We start from the raw sequence: 17,488 nt of genomic DNA, 5'->3' as shown, positions 1-17,488 counted from the left end.
TTTTATCAGTTTTTTTATTTGTTTCTTTATAATTTGTTGCTTTTGTATTTTATTATTCTATTACCTATGTTTCGTTTCATATTATCATAATTTTTATTATGAAAGTAATAATTATATTCCTATGTGTTGTTTTATCTTAAACTTATAATAAATTTATTTAAATATTTGCTTACGCTTAAAGATTTATTTCCATATAATATACTTCAATTACACCTAACCAATTACGGTATATAAATCCGCATAATTTCGTTCAATTTTTTTTATATCTAATATTTGTGACTATATATTTTTACTTTATAATATCTATATATTAAAAGTATTAATCTCTTTTAATCACTCATTCCGCGCAGGGCGCGGGTTATCACCTAGTATAAAGATAAGGGACAAGTGTCTGTTTTAGTTTCTCTGAAGTTATAAAGGACGTTAAACTTAACCAGATATAACAGTTACAATAGAGAATGAAAGTATAGCAAAACAAATAATGAAATTTGGAAATAGAGAATTCTTCAAAAAATTATTGGTATAGCATGAAATTTTTTGCTCGGTAACTTTCCTTATTGTAAACATCACGGTGCCTCCCTCCGAGCCGTTTCCAGCCATGGGTCACCCTCACTGGCAGCTAGCTAGCTCCTCCTTAAATTCCCATGACCAAGAAAATAACAACGCCCGCACTTGAGACCGAAACAGCGAAGCTTCATGGATCCTTATGATCTCTGAATATACCTCCCATGTTTGTACATATTCTGAATAATATGAACTAATTGATGGTCGCAAGCCTTCATATCTGTTCAAAGGAAGCTCCTCCCTAGAGTCGTACCTACTGTATTACAAAAGAAGCAAATTCCAATGCCCAGTATATGGATCTCAAATCAACATGCTTGACGCATTCATAGCAAAAGAACATGCTTGAAGCATGAAGAGGGGAAGGCCCATAATCGTTTCGCTGGAATATAAAGCTAACATATTATTTGATTGTTTTGTTCCATTTAGTTATGTAATTACATATGCTTTACTATGTGGAAAATGAGAATGGGATACTTGATTAGATAGGTATTATACACTTTTATTCAATATAGTCAACATTGAAAAGATTAAAGGATTGATTTACTTCTTTTGGCTTTAGTCTTCGAAGAAAACACAAGTTTTAGAAAATGTTTTGGTTTATGGATTCCCTCTTGCTCTAGGAGTTTGACCAATGGTTCATTCATAATTTTGTACCAACATGTTTGTGTTTCAATTCTCGGAAAGAAAAATTATGCAGAATATTGAAAAAAAAGACTTACAATAGATCTTTAGTCTGGCGCAAGACATACCGTCATGAATGGATCTCATAGAATGATTCATGTGATGCAGTCAGACGTGAATCAACATGTAAAATCGTCGGTTGTATTATCATCTATATAATATTTCTTATAGTTTGTAATATCATAGTTAACCAGTGTTAGAAAAAAAAAACATTTTGCTTCATCTTAATTTTCAAATTATTAATAGTCACACTACATTTAATTTTTGATATGAAGTGGTATGAAACTTAAGTAAAATTCTGCTAGAAATGTACTATTTTATTAATTTTTAAAACTATTAATTTATAAAAATATTTCAAATACCATGAGAAAAAAATTCTGACAAATAGTTTTGTTATAAAACAAAGTTCAACAAATGTAAAATAATTTAAAAAACATAATTAGTGACACACTAAAAATTAAATAAATTTCTTTATAAATTGAAAATTCAATATAAACTTAAACAAACATATAATATAAAACATCATTTGTTGTTAAATAAAATACATTAATTATTATCTATGACATTATTGAAACTATTTATATAATACTTCGAATATAATTTTTTATAATTTTATCACATTACATTATATTTTCAATTGGTTTAGCTTGGAGGTGGATTAATTTATTGTCTTGGGAAAATTAATTAGTGTAGTAACATTAAAATTTGAAACTCTTAGAAAATTTTAGTTATTTTTACTTTAGATTTTCTTCAACTATATTTGGAAGAAATATAAATCATTACATTTTCCTTCATGATTATTTAATAGTTTTGTGATCTCTAACAAAAAAAAAAAAATGTAGTGGTTCTTTCGGTTCAAACCAACAAAATTTAATAAAATTTACAATAGATAAATTTCCTACGATAGTCCTTTTTAAGTTTTTGTCACGAAAATAGTCTTCGATGAGAAAAATGACAAAAAAAAGTTTTATAAACGATAAAAGTACATTTTACCCTAGGGTTAACTAAGTTAGATTTAGGGTTTAGAGTTAAGGGGTACGTAGGGTTTTGGGGATAGAATTTCAAATTTTTGTAAAATAAAAAATAAATATTAAAAATTTCAAAATAAAAAAGACTATTTTGGTCATTTTTTAAAGCTATTTTTGTGACAAACACTTTGAAAGGGTTATTTGAGAGAATTGTCCTTTACAATATGATTTTAGAATAAAATAATATTTTTTTTATTTTCAAATGTTTTATAAATTAAATATAGTTTAATATAAATAGTTTTATATTTTAATATAAAAATCTATAAATTAACGTATCAATCGAATTACTAAAATTGAGAAACAATCTTAAAACTAGGGGTGGGCGTTCGGGTTCATGTCGGGTATTTTGGATTTTTGGGTATTTGGGTATAGAGGTGTAGAACCTGTTCGGGTATTTTTTTACTTCGGGTCGGGTTCATTTATTTTTAGTTCGGGTTCGGATATTTAGATTTTGAAAGAAAAAAATTAAAATTTCATTTTTAAAGTTTCTTGTATTTAAAAATATAACTTTCACTTAACTGATTTTTTTTTTAATAGATTGAATGATTAATAGATTTAGACATAACATTTTAAAACTAAAAAGACACTAATTTGATTATTGTTTTTAAATTTCGGATGTAGCTTTTGTTAATTCTTGAAACAAAAAACTTGACATGTATTTTAAGTGAGTAGCAAATCATTTTTTCTGTATATTATATGAACTTAAAGTATAAACTTAAAGTATACGTAGTATCAATATAAATATTAAAAAATGAAATAAGAGATATAAACTAGAAATATAAGGTTAGTAATACATATGTTCGGTTATCTTCGGATATCCATTCGAATTCGGATATCCAATTTCTTCTAATTCAATACCCGTTCGGGATTTTGCTACTCTGGTTCGGATTTTGATTCGGGTTTTTCGAATCGGGTTTGGATATCGGATAAAATGTCCACCCCTACTTAAAACAGTGGATTGTTATGTGACGTTTTAACGGGCCTAACCGAACTATATAAGTTGGGCTTAATCGAATGAGGCTTTATTTTAGAATTCCAAAACTGGCATAAATTTTTGAAACACGCGCCTAAATTGTAAAAGCTGAAGGAAACTAAAAAAACACTCAGCGCTAAGGAAAACTTATGTGATTGGTTGGTTTACATATGACGAGGATCACTGAAACTCAAGCAATCATAACCGTTGATAAAATTAAGGATCTAACGAACGAAAACAAACGTTTCTCTTTCTGGGCTCATCTACGCTTCTTTATATAATAAAACCAATCCAGTCTTCAGAAAACACATCAACAAGAATCAAAAACTTCTCTTAGCTTTCAATAAATCAAAATGGCTCGTACCAAGCAGACGGCAAGAAAATCCACCGGAGGAAAGGCACCACGGAAGCAACTCGCGACGAAGGCTGCGAGAAAATCGGCTCCGGCGACCGGAGGAGTGAAGAAGCCGCACAGATTCCGTCCCGGAACGGTGGCGCTAAGGGAGATCAGGAAGTACCAGAAGAGCACCGAGCTTCTGATCCGCAAGCTTCCGTTCCAGCGTCTGGTCCGCGAGATCGCGCAGGATTTCAAAACGGATCTGCGTTTCCAGAGCAGCGCCGTCGCGGCTCTCCAGGAAGCGGCGGAAGCTTACCTCGTCGGGCTGTTCGAGGACACGAACCTTTGCGCGATTCACGCCAAGAGAGTGACGATAATGCCTAAGGACATCCAGCTTGCGAGGAGGATCAGAGGCGAGAGAGCTTAAGGAGAATGCAGAAGACTAGTTTAAGATCTAGTTGTTTCCGTTTCGTTTATGTATATCTTTTGTTTTGATGGTGTTCGATGAATTGCCTCAATGCTAACTATGCTTATGATCAACGTTTCGTCACAAATTTTTATTCTCGTAAGCACTGTTGTTTTTCTACATCTTCTGGTAACTCAGTTATTCAATTTAGCGAGATTGTTCACTAGTTTTTTTTTTCCTGATAGGTTAGAAAAATAATATTCGGCTATAAACATTAAATATTTGTCTACAAGTAATTCAAAGATATTTAAATCTTAGTATTCAGAAATAATTAATAGTAACTGAAATGGTTAAACATATATTTTAGAAATATATATAATCTTAGGTGAGATTTAGTTATATTAAAAATAAAATTCAGTTAATATTGTTCTACAAATAATTTAAAGATATTTAAATCTTAGCATATATAGATTTTATTGTTCAAAAATAATTAATAGTAGCAATAATGTTAAACATATATTTTAAGAATATTCGTAATGTTGTTTAATATCAAATTTAAATTTGAATTTTTTTCAAAATAATTAATGGTAACAATACTCAAGTTTAATATTGGTAAAAATAATTTAATAAAATAGAAAAAGACAATGATTACGTAAATATATGTTTATTTAATTATTTCAGTGGTATAGAGTTGTAAACAAGTTGAAAAACTAAGAGACATATTTTATTGATATTTCTCTTTTAATAATATAGATTGGTCGGTGTATTTTTAATAGATTTGGAAATCCAAACTAAATTTAGTATTATTGGTTTTATAATTTTAAAATTCATATTGAAATCATATATGCTATTGATTTCATGATTTATAAATTATAATTCAAATGAGTTGTTATTCAATAATACATATTTATTACTGGATTTAATTTCGTAATAGATTTGTATACATTTTTTAATTAAACTATAAAGACTCAAATCTGAGGAGAAAAATTTCCGGACTTGTAAATACTAATTAAAATTCGAAGGTTAGATGTCCAAGAATAATGGAAAGCAAATGCAAATGTTAAAAAAATCTGTATATATTATTTGGATTTGTAAATAGTATATAAATTTCTAAATCAATTAAAATCCATAAACCAATTATACAAAGAGAGAAAAATGGAAAGCAAATGCAAGATTTTTATACTTGAGATAGTATCAAGCAATCAATGAGATTTTAAGCACTTCGATATAAAATCTAGTGAACTGAGTGGAAATCTTTAGAACACTACAAGAAATATGCACATTCTAAATGTGCAGATACGATATCAATATATGTTATTATTAACTTAAATATAACACTATTTTTTGTTACAAATTGATAACGATTTATATATTCGTGCTATGATAGATCTTTCTGCAATAAACTAAAATTAATTATAATTCAAAATAAAATAATTTAATATTAAACCAAAATTGTTTTATATTGAAATTAAAATAAATTTTATTTATATATTAAAATTGGTTTACAAATTAATCCCAGTTTACAAAACTAATCAGAAATTATAACATAAACTCAGACCATTACAATTTCTCTAACCCGGGTTACACTAAACCAAATCTAAACCTAAAAAAAAAAAGACTCCAGCAGCCTCCTCCATAGCCTTGCCCCTCTTCCAACAGCCACGAGCCTTGCCTCCTCCAGCCGCCACGAGACTTCCGTCCTCAAGCCGCCATGGACCTTGCCTCCTCCAGCCACCATGAACCTTGCCTCCCCAACTATCTTTACCAAAACAAAACAACATTAGATTCATACTACAGAAACATAGAGAAGATACACAGATACAAAGAGATAGAGAGAGAGAGATCAACCGTGGTGGTGGTGGGAGGGCGACCGTGGTGGTGGTGAGAGGGCGACCCTGGTGGTGGTGAGACGAGGAGGAGACGCGGTAGGAGAGAGATGGGAGAGATGAGAGAGGCGTGGAGAGAGATAGGAGAGATGAGAGAAACAGTAAGGTTGGAGAGGGATGAGAGAGATGAGAATGAAGGAGAAGAACATGAAGTTCAGATCTGTGTCGTGGAGTTGAGAGTGAGAGAGAGAGAGGGAGAGTAGAAAATAAAAATAAAAATTAAAATTAAAAAGAATAAATCTTAACCTTTAGATCTAAGTTAATCTAACGGTTCAAAAGTGTGATCCATGTATTTTAATCTGATTGGCCAAACAATTTTGTTTTTGTTTTTCTATTTTTATTTTTGTTTTGTCTTTCCATATTTGATAATTTGTTTTGTAAGTGATATTTATTAGTTATATCTTATTTCAAAATTAATATTTTGTAGTTTATAATTTAAGTCTAAATTTTTATTTTTTGAACCTAATAAACTGATATTTATTTTATGAATTGATGTTTAAGTTTGAAAATATTAGATTAATATTAACATTATGATTTTGGTCATCATTTTTAAATTTGCATGTTTATAAAAAATCTGATTTATAATTCGTTTATAAATTTGTATGTTTGATTCAAAATTTGAAAAGTTTCAAATTTATATTTTATGATTTACAAAAAAAATGTGATTAAGAGTAAAATTTAGTTTTATGATTTAAGGTGTTGATTTTGGAATATGAGGTTTAGGGTTAAAATTTAGTGTTTTGGATTAAGATTGGAAAATAATAGATTTGAATACTAGAAGATTTGTAGTTAAATATTTAATAATTTAGATTTGAAGTTTATATTTAGAGTATTGAATGTTTAGTTTACGTTTGAAGTTCAAATTTAAGATATAGAGTTTGATTAAAGATTAAAGATATGTGTTTACGAAATTATAGATTAAGATTAAAAAGATTAAATTTTGATTTTAATTTTAAGATTTGAAGTTATAATATGAAAAGATTAGAGGTTTAAAGGTTGTAAGTTTAGGGTTTAAAACAATGTTTAGAGTTTAAAACCATCTTTAAAGTTTAGGGGTTCAAAGAGCTTTTCTTAGCATTATAAAAATGTTATTATATGTCTTTGATAGCATTGTTGAAGCCGCTTAAAAAATATATTTGGCACTTAAATCTATTTTTTCGCTAAGTGTTGCCGGTATCTGTGACTTTATATTCCCGCTCTCTACAATAACGTTTATCTAAGGCTATAATATAATACGAAAATATTTAAATCATCTACGACAGTAGTTCAGTAAAAGGTGATATAACAATGTGCTATCAATGTAGACTTTTTTTTTGCAGTGGAAATATCTACTTTTTAGATTGATCCTCAGAGTGAGAGTTTGCTTATGATAACCATTAAGAACTTTTGACGCAAGAAGAACGTTCTCTCAGAGTTGACGGTTTAATTTTAACAAAAGTAGTCTGATTTGTAAAAGTTACATCTATTAAAATGCTCTTGAGACGATCATCCAAAATCCTACAGATAAGCTTATTATATCTAACATGCTCAAACATGATACTGGTATGAAGTCACTGATATCCCCGCTCCTCTTCTTTTAGGAATAAGAACAGGGCTAGTAGAATTCAGTGATGATGGCATAAACAAGTTGGCGAAAAAATGCTGAACTGAATCGTTTATCTCCTGACCCAAGAAAGGCTAAGATGCCCTGAGAAACGTTAAACCATTTGGACCAGGCGTACAGTTTAGTGGAAGACAAAATAACCTGGATTGATTTGATCACTTCTCCCGTAATGGCCATTGATAGCTGATCACATTGTAATGGCCAACATTGGACTGTGATAACTCTGGAAAGATTCTTGGGAGATGAAACAAAAACTTCTGTTGACAGTACACATAATACAGAAGAAGTGATCGATCACAATTTGATGAACGTTTCCTTTGGTGACCCATCACCCTTAAGAAGATACTTTATTGAATTTCCCGCATTCAGAACCACGATGATTATATGGAAGAACGTTGTATTAAGATCTCCAACATCCAACCATTTTATCCTATAACGTTGCTTAGAAAAGCATTCCTCTGCCAGCATTAAAAACATTCATTGATCCCTACTCACTAGCCAAAGTTTCATTTTCCAAGTTCAAGCTGGAGGGATCATTCAAAGCAAGCATTTAAGTTGTTGTAAGAGCTTCCTTTAACCTTAAATATTATTTTCTCGATGTGATTCCCTTCAGCTTGAAACATATATAAAGCGGTAAGAGTTAAAACATTTTCTTCAAAACTAAACCAAACCTCCGTCACTGTAGAAAGGAAAGATGGTAGCCAAATTACAAAAGAATGAACCGACCATAAACTGGCTTGTGCCAAAATCAGGACACACCAAATTACATCTAATACGACATGGTTCAAAGATGAAGTGATGTAAATACTTGTAAAAAAATGCACAACATTAGTTTAAATGTGAATGTTTTAAAACCAGAAAAGTCATAAACGGATACAAGTATTTACAAGTATTGGTAGTTAAAAGGGTTTTAAATAAACTTGAAGCAGTTAATGATCTCAGTTCATTTTTACCGAAAGAATTTTTGTATCGAAAGCCCTAATGGCTAACACATGAGATATGGTAAAATTGACCCCCCAAAAAAAAAAAGATATGGTTAAATATGCTGACGACGGGGACGTTCGTAAAAAAAAAAAGGAAGGAGAATGTGTGGAAGATTCTAATCGAACGGTCAGGATTGAAACTTTCTTTTTAACCATAGAGTTTACGTTCCTAGGGCAACTCCCTAAACCTAATTCAGTTTCGCCATAAGTAGCAAAACGCAAACTACTCTTCAAACAGCCGATCTCTCTCTCTCTCTCACTTCCAGTTTCATCAATCACTCACACACGAATGGCTGACACGAAGGTCCAATCCCCGGAAACAACGGCGGTTGAGGATAACCACCAACGAATAACATCATCATCTCCAACGCCGCCGCCGCCGCCGTCTCACTGGATGGGGATGAGATACCCTTCGCCGATGATGATGCCTCACCATATGATGTACCCGCCGCCTCCTTACTCTCCTTACCACCACCATAATCATATGTATCATCATAATCATCATCACCAGTCTCGTGGTAACAAACACCAAAACGCTTCGAACGCTGAGAATAAGACGATTTGGATCGGTGATTTGCTTCACTGGATGGATGAGAATTACCTTAATTCTTGCTTTGCTCCCGCTGGAGAGGTCTCTGCTTCACTCTCTCTCTCTCTTTATTCATTTATTTCATTTGTTTGTGTCTCTGCTTAATGACTTTGTTATTAATGTGTTTTGACTTTTGCAATAAGTATTCGTAGTTTCTTTATGAATAAAATTTGATTGTTTGGATGTTTTTAATCTTCTTTAACGCATGAAAGTGCTGAAAGTGTCCATTTTTATTGAATGTGTCAAGTTTAGCTGGTCTGTCTTTATGTGTGTGTGTCTGCGTATTCTTCGTTTAAATGTGCTGACTTTTGCAATATTGATGTTAGTTGAAGCTGGACAATAAGTATTTGTAGCTTCCGTTTGATTCTTTGGATGTTTTTTTTCTGCTGTAAAGTATGATAGTACTCAAAGGGTCAAGTCTGTTCTGTCTTTTATGTTTGTATGTCTGCTTAGCCTTCGTTTAAATGTGTTGACTTTTGCAATACTGATGTTATTTGAAGCTGGACAATAAGTTTTTGTAGCTTCTATTTGAATAAAGTTTGATTCTTTGGATGTTTTTTTCCTGCTGTAATGTATTATAGTACTGAAAGTTTCCATTTTTATTACCGAAACTGTTCTCTGTTTAGGTGTGTCTGCTTAGCCTTCTTTTAAATGTGTTGACTTTAGTTGTAGCTTTGGTAGCTTCTGTTTGAATAAAGTTTGATTCTTTGGATGCTTTTTTCTGCTAAAAAGTAGTTTGATAGTACTGAAAGTGTCCAATCCATTTTTCCATTTCTTAATTTGTCTGAATCTGATATGCTATTGTGGTGATGTATATTGTCTCTGTTATGTGTATTCCTTCCATGCTGTAGATGGCGTCAGTTAAGGTTATCAGGAACAAGCACACTGGTTTGTCTGAGGGCTATGGATTCGTGGAATTCGATTCCCACGATGTCGCCGAGAAGGTTTTGCAGGATTTTAACGGAGTAACTATGTTACAGTCCGACCAGCCTTACCGTTTAAACTGGGCCAGTTTCAGCACCGGCGAAAAACGCTTAGAGAATGGTCCTGACCACTCTATATTCGTGGGCGACTTGGCGCCAGAAGTCACTGATGAACTGTTGCATAAACTGTTCTTTCATAAATACCCATCTGTCAAGACTGCGAAAGTCGTCATAGATGGCAGTACTGGTCGGTCAAAGGGGTATGGCTTTGTGAGATTCGGAGATGATGGTGAGAGGAGCAAAGCTTTGGTGGAGATGAATGGTGTGAAATGCTGTAGCAGGGCTATGAGAGTCGGTGCTGCCACTCCTAGGAAGCCTAATGGTTACAATCACCAAGGTACTTTGTCTGATCCTTTATCAAAACATGTGTTTTTGAGTTTAGTCTGAATATCTGTGGGTTTTGTCAGGTGGTGGAGCTGCTCCACGTGATGGGGACTCATTGAACACAACAGTAATTTTGTTTATCTCTTTGTCTGTTTTTACATGACTGTGGCTGTAAGAATGTTGGTATGATGTTTAGTTATCTGTTGTTTATATTGCCAGATATTTGTTGGAGGACTTGACGCTGATGTCACTGACGAAGTTCTTAGACAGCCTTTTGCTGGTTTTGGTGAAATAGTCTCTGTCAAGATACCGATTGGGAAAGGATGTGGATTCATTCAGTTTGTGAACAGGTACTATTCTAAGGAATTTTGGATATGTTAAAAGGGAATAATTTTTAATCCTTTTGCCTCTGTCAACTTTGTTGTGCAGAGAAAACGCAGAGGAGGCTTTGGAGAAACTAAATGGTTCTGTGATTGGAAAACAAACCGTTCGCCTTTCTTGGGGTCGTAATCAAGGCAACAAACAGGTAAAACCGTTGGGCTTTCTTTGGTTTATATAAATCGGACACACCATTATTTTCTTATAGCTGATTGTGTATTGTGTTCTTTATGCAGCCTCGAGGTGGGTATGGAGACCAATGGGTTGAACCGTTCTATAGAGGACAATACTACAATGGTTATGGATACATGCCATTACCACCACCTATTGACCCGAGAATGTATGGTGCTGCACCTTATGGAGGTTATCCTATGTACGGTGGTCATCAGCAGCAGCAGCAACAAGTAAGCTGAGAGAAGAATAAAAGAAGTTAAGGTAGGTATGCGACAACAATGTCTTATCTCTGTCTCTTTGGTTTAGATCCTGAGCAACGAATTTTGATGGAACTGTAGTAGTGATACTCATTTTTATTTTAGGGATTTTGATTGGATTTATTTATTTTATTTGACTATCATATTATGGTATGGAACTTAATTGATTGCTCTTTGGGAGATTTGATATTTCTGCCTTTTAGATTATATCGTACGATTAGGTTCACAAAATTACAAATCAATATTTATGACTTGGTCCATCTCTCAATAGCCAAGTCATAAATTATAAACTATTTATGATTTTCTTCGATCTGAAACACGTTGGTTGTTATATAGGCTTCCAAAAACCAAACTGTTTTTACTTAAAAAATAAAGCAGAACACTAGAGATGTAAGTGGTGTCTCAAAAAAAGAACACTAGAGATGTAACCCGGCCGTACCCAAAATCCAGAAACCCACCCATAAATATTTGGTCTGGTTTGGTCCGAAAGTTTTTGGCCCTATATTTTTAAATCTTGTACGGATTTAATAGAACCTTTTGGGTTTTCAAGATCTTAATTTATACTAATAGCATTATATTTGTCATTTTACTATTTTAAAACGTTTATGTTTTCACTAAAAGTAATAAATATGAAAATAGTTTCATTTTTTTAACAAGAATGTTTTTATACGCTTTAGAATCGTATTATAAATTGTTTCAAAAATCTTGCCACTGATCATTTTGTTGGTTAAGCTTTGGTTTTCAGGTACTTCAGATACAGATTCATTCAATTATCTTTTTTTTGGGTTTGAAAAATTCTCACTGGGATATTATAAAAATTCTGGTCAGATTTGAATTGGATCCAGGTGGGTTTAGGTTTTAACTGAAGTAACTAAACTACTTGATTTGGTTCATGTATTTTATATATAAATTATCCTAAGTTACTTAAAAACTCAAAAATGTTCAGTAGAATTGATTTAAATCAGTTATTTTTATCCTTGAGCAACTTTAGATATAACTTAATTTGGGTATCTTGTATTAAGAGCATCCTTTATCCGTAAATAGTCAAAATAACTAATATATTTGATTTATAATTTTAATTTTACGTATAAACATTATTATAAATAACTATAACTAATATATATATATATATATTTATACTAGGTTGTTTCTATGTTTCATATTTTTACATTTGTTAAAGGGAGGCATGTATTTGAGTTTGATATATTTTTTGAGATTTGTTTTTATTTGATATGTATTTGGTAGATACACGAAATTTAAAATTATGGAATTCTAACCACAAATAATATCTGCCTCATGTTTGGAAAAGAAAAGAAAAGCAAATAATAATATAATGTGTTATCTATAAGCAATATAATCCACAAACATCTGAACTCTTAAAAAGCAATATATTTCTTGCACATATGTTTCTTTTTGTGGAGATCGCAGTTTCTTTTGGAATAATATGTAACTACGAAATTGGATGTAGCCTGTCCATGTTGTTTAGATACATGTCCTCCAGAGTAATTCTGTAATCACTGGGTACTTTTTTGATCTTTTTGATCTTTCTCCCGCAGCTGTTGGATGTAGTTAACGTTTGTTCCCATTTTAGGGTGTCTAAAATTTTTTTCCCCTGATTCAAGTTTTCATTGCACAGCAGTAATAAACCATAAAAGTATGTACCCTTATCATGTTTTCCTTGAGCTGACTGTCGTAGATAATCTAGTGCTTTGCTTCGGTTGTTATGGAAGAAATATTGATTTATACCTTCAATATAGTGTGCTTCAGCGTTATGGTGTTCCAAGCACAGCTCCATTAAGTATTTATGTTCAACCACCATCCTCAGTGTTCACCTCCACATTTAACGACCTCCTCTTGCATCGCTGCTATGTCTTTCTTTAAACCTTTTCACATGATGCCCTTGAATCTTCTCCACACTTGAGAAATATTTATTTTACAATAAATTAAAAAATGGAAAAGTGAATCAATAATCTCTAATCATAGACCAAATTATGACATAGCTAAAAGTAACAAAATGTAATGGGGCTTAAGGAATAATATGTAACTACGAAATTGGATGTAGCCTGTCCATGTTGTTTAGATACATGTCCTCCAGAGTAATTCTGTAATCACTGGATACTTTTTTGATCTTTCTCCAGCAGCTGTTGGATGTAGTTAACGTTTGTTCTCATTTTAGGGTGTCTAAAATCTTTTTCCCCTGATTCAAGTTTCCATTGCACAGCAGTAATAAACCATAAAGGTACGTACCCTTATCATGTTTTCCTTGAGCTGACTGTCGTAGATAATCTAGTGCTTTGCTTGGGTTGTTATGGAAGAAATATTGATTTATACCTTCAATATAGTGTGCTTCAGCGTTATGGTGTTCCAAGCACTGCTCCATTAAGTATTTGTGTTCAAGCGCCATCCTCAGTGTTCACCTCCACATTTAACGACCTCCTCTTGCATGGCTGCTATGTCTTTCTTTAAACCTTTTCACATGATGCCCTTGAATCTTCTCCACACTTGAGAAATATTTATTTTGCAATACATTAAAAAATGGAAAAGTCAATCAATAATCTCTAATCATAGACCATCCAATTTCGTAGTTACATATTATTCCTTAAGCCACATTACATTTTGTTACTTTTAGCTATGTCATAATTTGGTCTTAAGTGTATCATTGCTAATATACATGGGCTTAGATTTAATAACATATGTTGACACTTGACAGCACGATACATAATAGACCGACTGTGAGAAAGAGTACAAAAACACTATACAAACGATTAATAATGCCAACGTAAAATTTCCGGATATTTTAATTCATTGAATTATTTGTAATTGGTGCCATTCGAACCGTGCTCCTCTTTACTTAACAAAAAAAGAAAAGAAAAGAAAGTAAGTATATTTGTGTGCAACCAATTAACATAAGATCATATTGAAAGAGGAAGAGGAAGAATCGTGAAGAAAATGAGAATCAAATCATGACTGAGCAAGAGAATCATGATGGCAGCCAGATCTCCACTCATGCGGCTTCGGATCTCAAACTCCTCACTCCTCTGACTACGCTCTTTACTCTAAGCTCGATCCTAACGATGCCACTCCTCCGCCTGCTCCCAACTTTGCCGGTGCCACCACTTCCATGCCGCCGGAGTTCAATCCTTACGTTTCTCCTTCCTCTGCCCCAAGAATGAGTTATTTTCATTCTTATCACTTGTGAGTTTAGAAATGGTAATGACTGAGAGATCTGAACTGATGAGTTTCTGAGAATAAGAGTTATTTATTTATAGCAGAAGATTGACACAATAGAACTAATGGGGAGTGCATTCAGTTACAAATCGTGCCAAGAGTGGAGAGCTATTCTTAAGGATCACATTAAAGTTCTTTGTTCAATTCAGTTTTCTTGCGTAACGTTTCTGGATTTCATTCGTCAGGAAGCCAAAAACGGTTTGATAAGACACCGGTGATGGGTTCCAACAGGTTGTGGTCGGAAAACAATTAGTGAGCATAACACCGACTAAGATTCCATGGCGGTTGTATAAACATGTTGCCGGCGGTGATCTAGAGAAAGCTAGGTCGTAGTTTCCAAAAGGATACCGTTCAATCCAGGCCCAAAATCAGGAAGCCCAGAATCTGTTTAGAGTTGTACGTAAAACAAAAACGCACCGTATGATTAAAGGGACATGTGTCACTCCCAGGATGCATGACATTCTGACCTGGCGCTGAGGTGGCGCAACAGGAGGGATGACATTCTGACCTGGCGCTGAGGTGGCGCAACAGGAGGGAGGCAAACATTTTTTTTATATATAGTGGCGCAACAGGAGGGAGGCAAACATTTTTTTTATATATATAGATGTTTAGATATGCAGTTTATGTTTGATATCGATTTTTCGGATACAAATATTATACCCAACCTTATTGTTGGTCATTAAGCTTTTATCTGTTTTCACTCCAGTTTTGCAACCCTTGGTACCATTTTTTAATTTAGTTGAGTACAAACGTTTGAAAAACATATATAAGCAACCTAAATTTAAAAGTATTTAAATAACTAAACGTAAATTAAAACCAGTGTATAAGAGAATAAAATTAAAGTTCATGCAGTTAATTGTTCTATACTTTATATTTTTTCGAAATATGTTTTTCGTGTGAAAATAAACTAAAAGAAGATATCCTATGAATTTCTGCTTTTTGTAATGATCAAACAATATAGTTATAATTTCCATATCTGTTTTACTAATATATTATATCAAGATTGGTTAGATCACAAAAATATACTCCTTCTGTTTCATTATAAGTGTCGTTTTAGGTTTCGGCACACGGATTAATGAAACAATTAATTTTGTACATTTCCTATAAAAAAACACTATTACCTATACACCTAACCATATTTCAACCAATAGAAAAATAAATTTTGTATAAAATTAATAAATTTTGCATAAAATTAATAAATTTTGCATTGAAAATCGAAAACGACACTTATTTTGTAACGAAAAAAATTCTCTAAAACAACACTTAATATGAAACGGAAGGAGTAATATTTAAGTTAAACTATAAAGTCTAAATAGACTAAGCCTGAAAGGTCTAATTTATTTAGAACTTATACAACTAAATCAAATAGAAAACTTTATAAGGTTGGACAGGTTCATGCCCTGGTTCGAATTTAATTGCATGTCTACGCAACACCAGTTCTGTTTTAGCAAATAAGTTTTGGTCTAGTTGAGTTTTGGTCGAGGCTAAGTGGGGAGTGGGCGGGGCAATTGCCCACCAAGATTATTTTTTATTAGTGTAATATTGTATAGAATTTTAGTACTGCTCTGGATGAAAAATTGAATTTTGTTATAAAAGAGATGCTGTGTAAGCTTATTATTACTCATGACCAGAGGTCTATATTTATACAAGTATTAGACCGTCTTATTTAGACCGTCATAAGAGAAAATAGTAATAGGAAATAATACTTATCCTAAATACAGATGGAAAAGGATAAACATCAAGTATAGATAAATGTAAACGCTCATTCGCCTAAGTTATTAGCGAATGAGCCAGATGGATAGCTGATGGGCCGGACGGTTTGAGCCTGATATGGGTCGATCACCAATTGGTTTATAACACTCTCCCTTGATCGACACATCCGGTTCAGTGCTTGTAACATGCTTAATGTTGCCTCATTAAAACTTTTCCAGGAAAACCCAGTGGGACAAAACCATGGATTAGGAAAAAGAGTACAACACATGAACTCCCCCTGACTTGTACCCCCGTGTATGTTCTTCAAGATGGCGCTTGGACAATTTGATAGTTTAGCTTCATAGGCGCCAAGTCTTGAACTGGTCCTTTAATTGGCACGTCCCAAACTGATAGATAAATTTCATGAACGTGTGGTTGGTGTAGACATGGTGAAGAAGTCGGCTAACATATCATATGACTGAACTTGTAGTCCTTTGAGCTTTTTGAACGTTGATGTAGGAATAGCTCTTGCCGAATTGTAACTTGAGTTATCTTGTAACTCTCATATCTTCTGGAACTTCATTAAGACATGGTCAAGACGTGCATCTTTGCAGCTGACCACTCTATGTCCTGGTCGGACGGATGGCACTCGACCAGTACTCGGATGAACCTCTAATCTGCGATCAAACTTTACTCGCAAGTCCTCTCATGTCCCACAGATCCTCTAGTCACATGGCTTTGCCATACCGTGGACACTTTAATATATATTGAATCATCGACCCAAACACATACGAATCACTTGGCTTCTCACGTACATGCCTTCGTCCATTCGGACATACATCACCCGTATGTGCTAATGGCTTATCCATTATAGCCGATCTTTCTTCATTGGTCGATCCATGTTGAGTTATAGACCTTGTCTATACTCGTCCATACCCCATGAGTGTCTAAGGTCATATCATTAATAATCATTGCTGCAATGAGTTTTATAATCTCATCAAACTATGGATCTGCAGTCAAATATACTCAAGGACCTTTATACATGGTTATCGATCTTTTTTGCCTTCAGCAATGCCATATCCATTTGACCTCGACCAGACATACTTCTGGTCACTCTCTTGGACCATTATGGTTTCCTTTTATCCACTGATATAAACATAATGGCTTGTGCTTACATTGCAGTCTCATACTATAATCTTATTACTTGAAAAATATTGCAGTCCACACTTTCTTTGATGGCATCTCATGACCTACTTGCAGTGTTGATTTATTATAAACACAAGGGATTTCTTTTATAAGAATATATGGACTGATTTGGATTGTTCTTTATCGAACTCCTTCACTAAGTTTTACTTAGTCTTATCATATTCAATGCAGCTGTTTTTGCTTCAGTCCATGAACA

The 17,488-nt window shown here is 33.1% G+C and overlaps 2 protein-coding genes across 2 annotated transcripts; both read left to right on the top strand.

Moving 5' to 3' along the window:
* Window positions 1-3,584: 3,584 nt before the first annotated feature.
* On the top strand, window positions 3,585-4,215 carry LOC106313260 (histone H3.2). Its single transcript, XM_013751027.1, has one exon. It carries the CDS (start codon window positions 3,600-3,602, stop codon window positions 4,008-4,010), a length of 411 nt encoding a protein of 136 aa, XP_013606481.1. The 5' UTR covers window positions 3,585-3,599; the 3' UTR covers window positions 4,011-4,215.
* A 4,447-nt stretch (window positions 4,216-8,662) lies between these two features.
* LOC106319379 (polyadenylate-binding protein RBP47C-like) lies at window positions 8,663-11,348 on the top strand. Its single transcript, XM_013757689.1, has 6 exons — window positions 8,663-9,092; window positions 9,902-10,370; window positions 10,441-10,484; window positions 10,577-10,707; window positions 10,787-10,883; window positions 10,972-11,348. Exons 1-6 carry the CDS (start codon window positions 8,751-8,753, stop codon window positions 11,146-11,148), a joined length of 1,260 nt encoding a protein of 419 aa, XP_013613143.1. The 5' UTR covers window positions 8,663-8,750; the 3' UTR covers window positions 11,149-11,348.
* Window positions 11,349-17,488: the final 6,140 nt, after the last annotated feature.

This window comes from Brassica oleracea, chromosome C9 (genome assembly GCF_000695525.1).
Source record: "Brassica oleracea var. oleracea cultivar TO1000 chromosome C9, BOL, whole genome shotgun sequence".
NCBI classification, from domain to species: domain Eukaryota; kingdom Viridiplantae; phylum Streptophyta; class Magnoliopsida; order Brassicales; family Brassicaceae; genus Brassica; species Brassica oleracea.
Note: the sequence above shows the minus strand (reverse complement) of the source record. Positions and strands in the feature narration are given on the sequence as shown.

Bases quoted from the DNA above. Each gene is read 5' to 3' on its own strand.
- LOC106313260 (XM_013751027.1), top strand. From the start codon at position 3,600: ATGGCTCGTACCAAGCAGACGGCAAGAAAATCCACCGGAGGAAAGGCA.
- LOC106319379 (XM_013757689.1), top strand. From the start codon at position 8,751: ATGGCTGACACGAAGGTCCAATCCCCGGAAACAACGGCGGTTGAGGAT. The intron at 10,371-10,440 runs GTACTTTGTCTG...GGGTTTTGTCAG, and splicing joins TAATGGTTACAATCACCAAG to GTGGTGGAGCTGCTCCACGT. The intron at 10,485-10,576 runs GTAATTTTGTTT...TTATATTGCCAG, and splicing joins GGGACTCATTGAACACAACA to ATATTTGTTGGAGGACTTGA.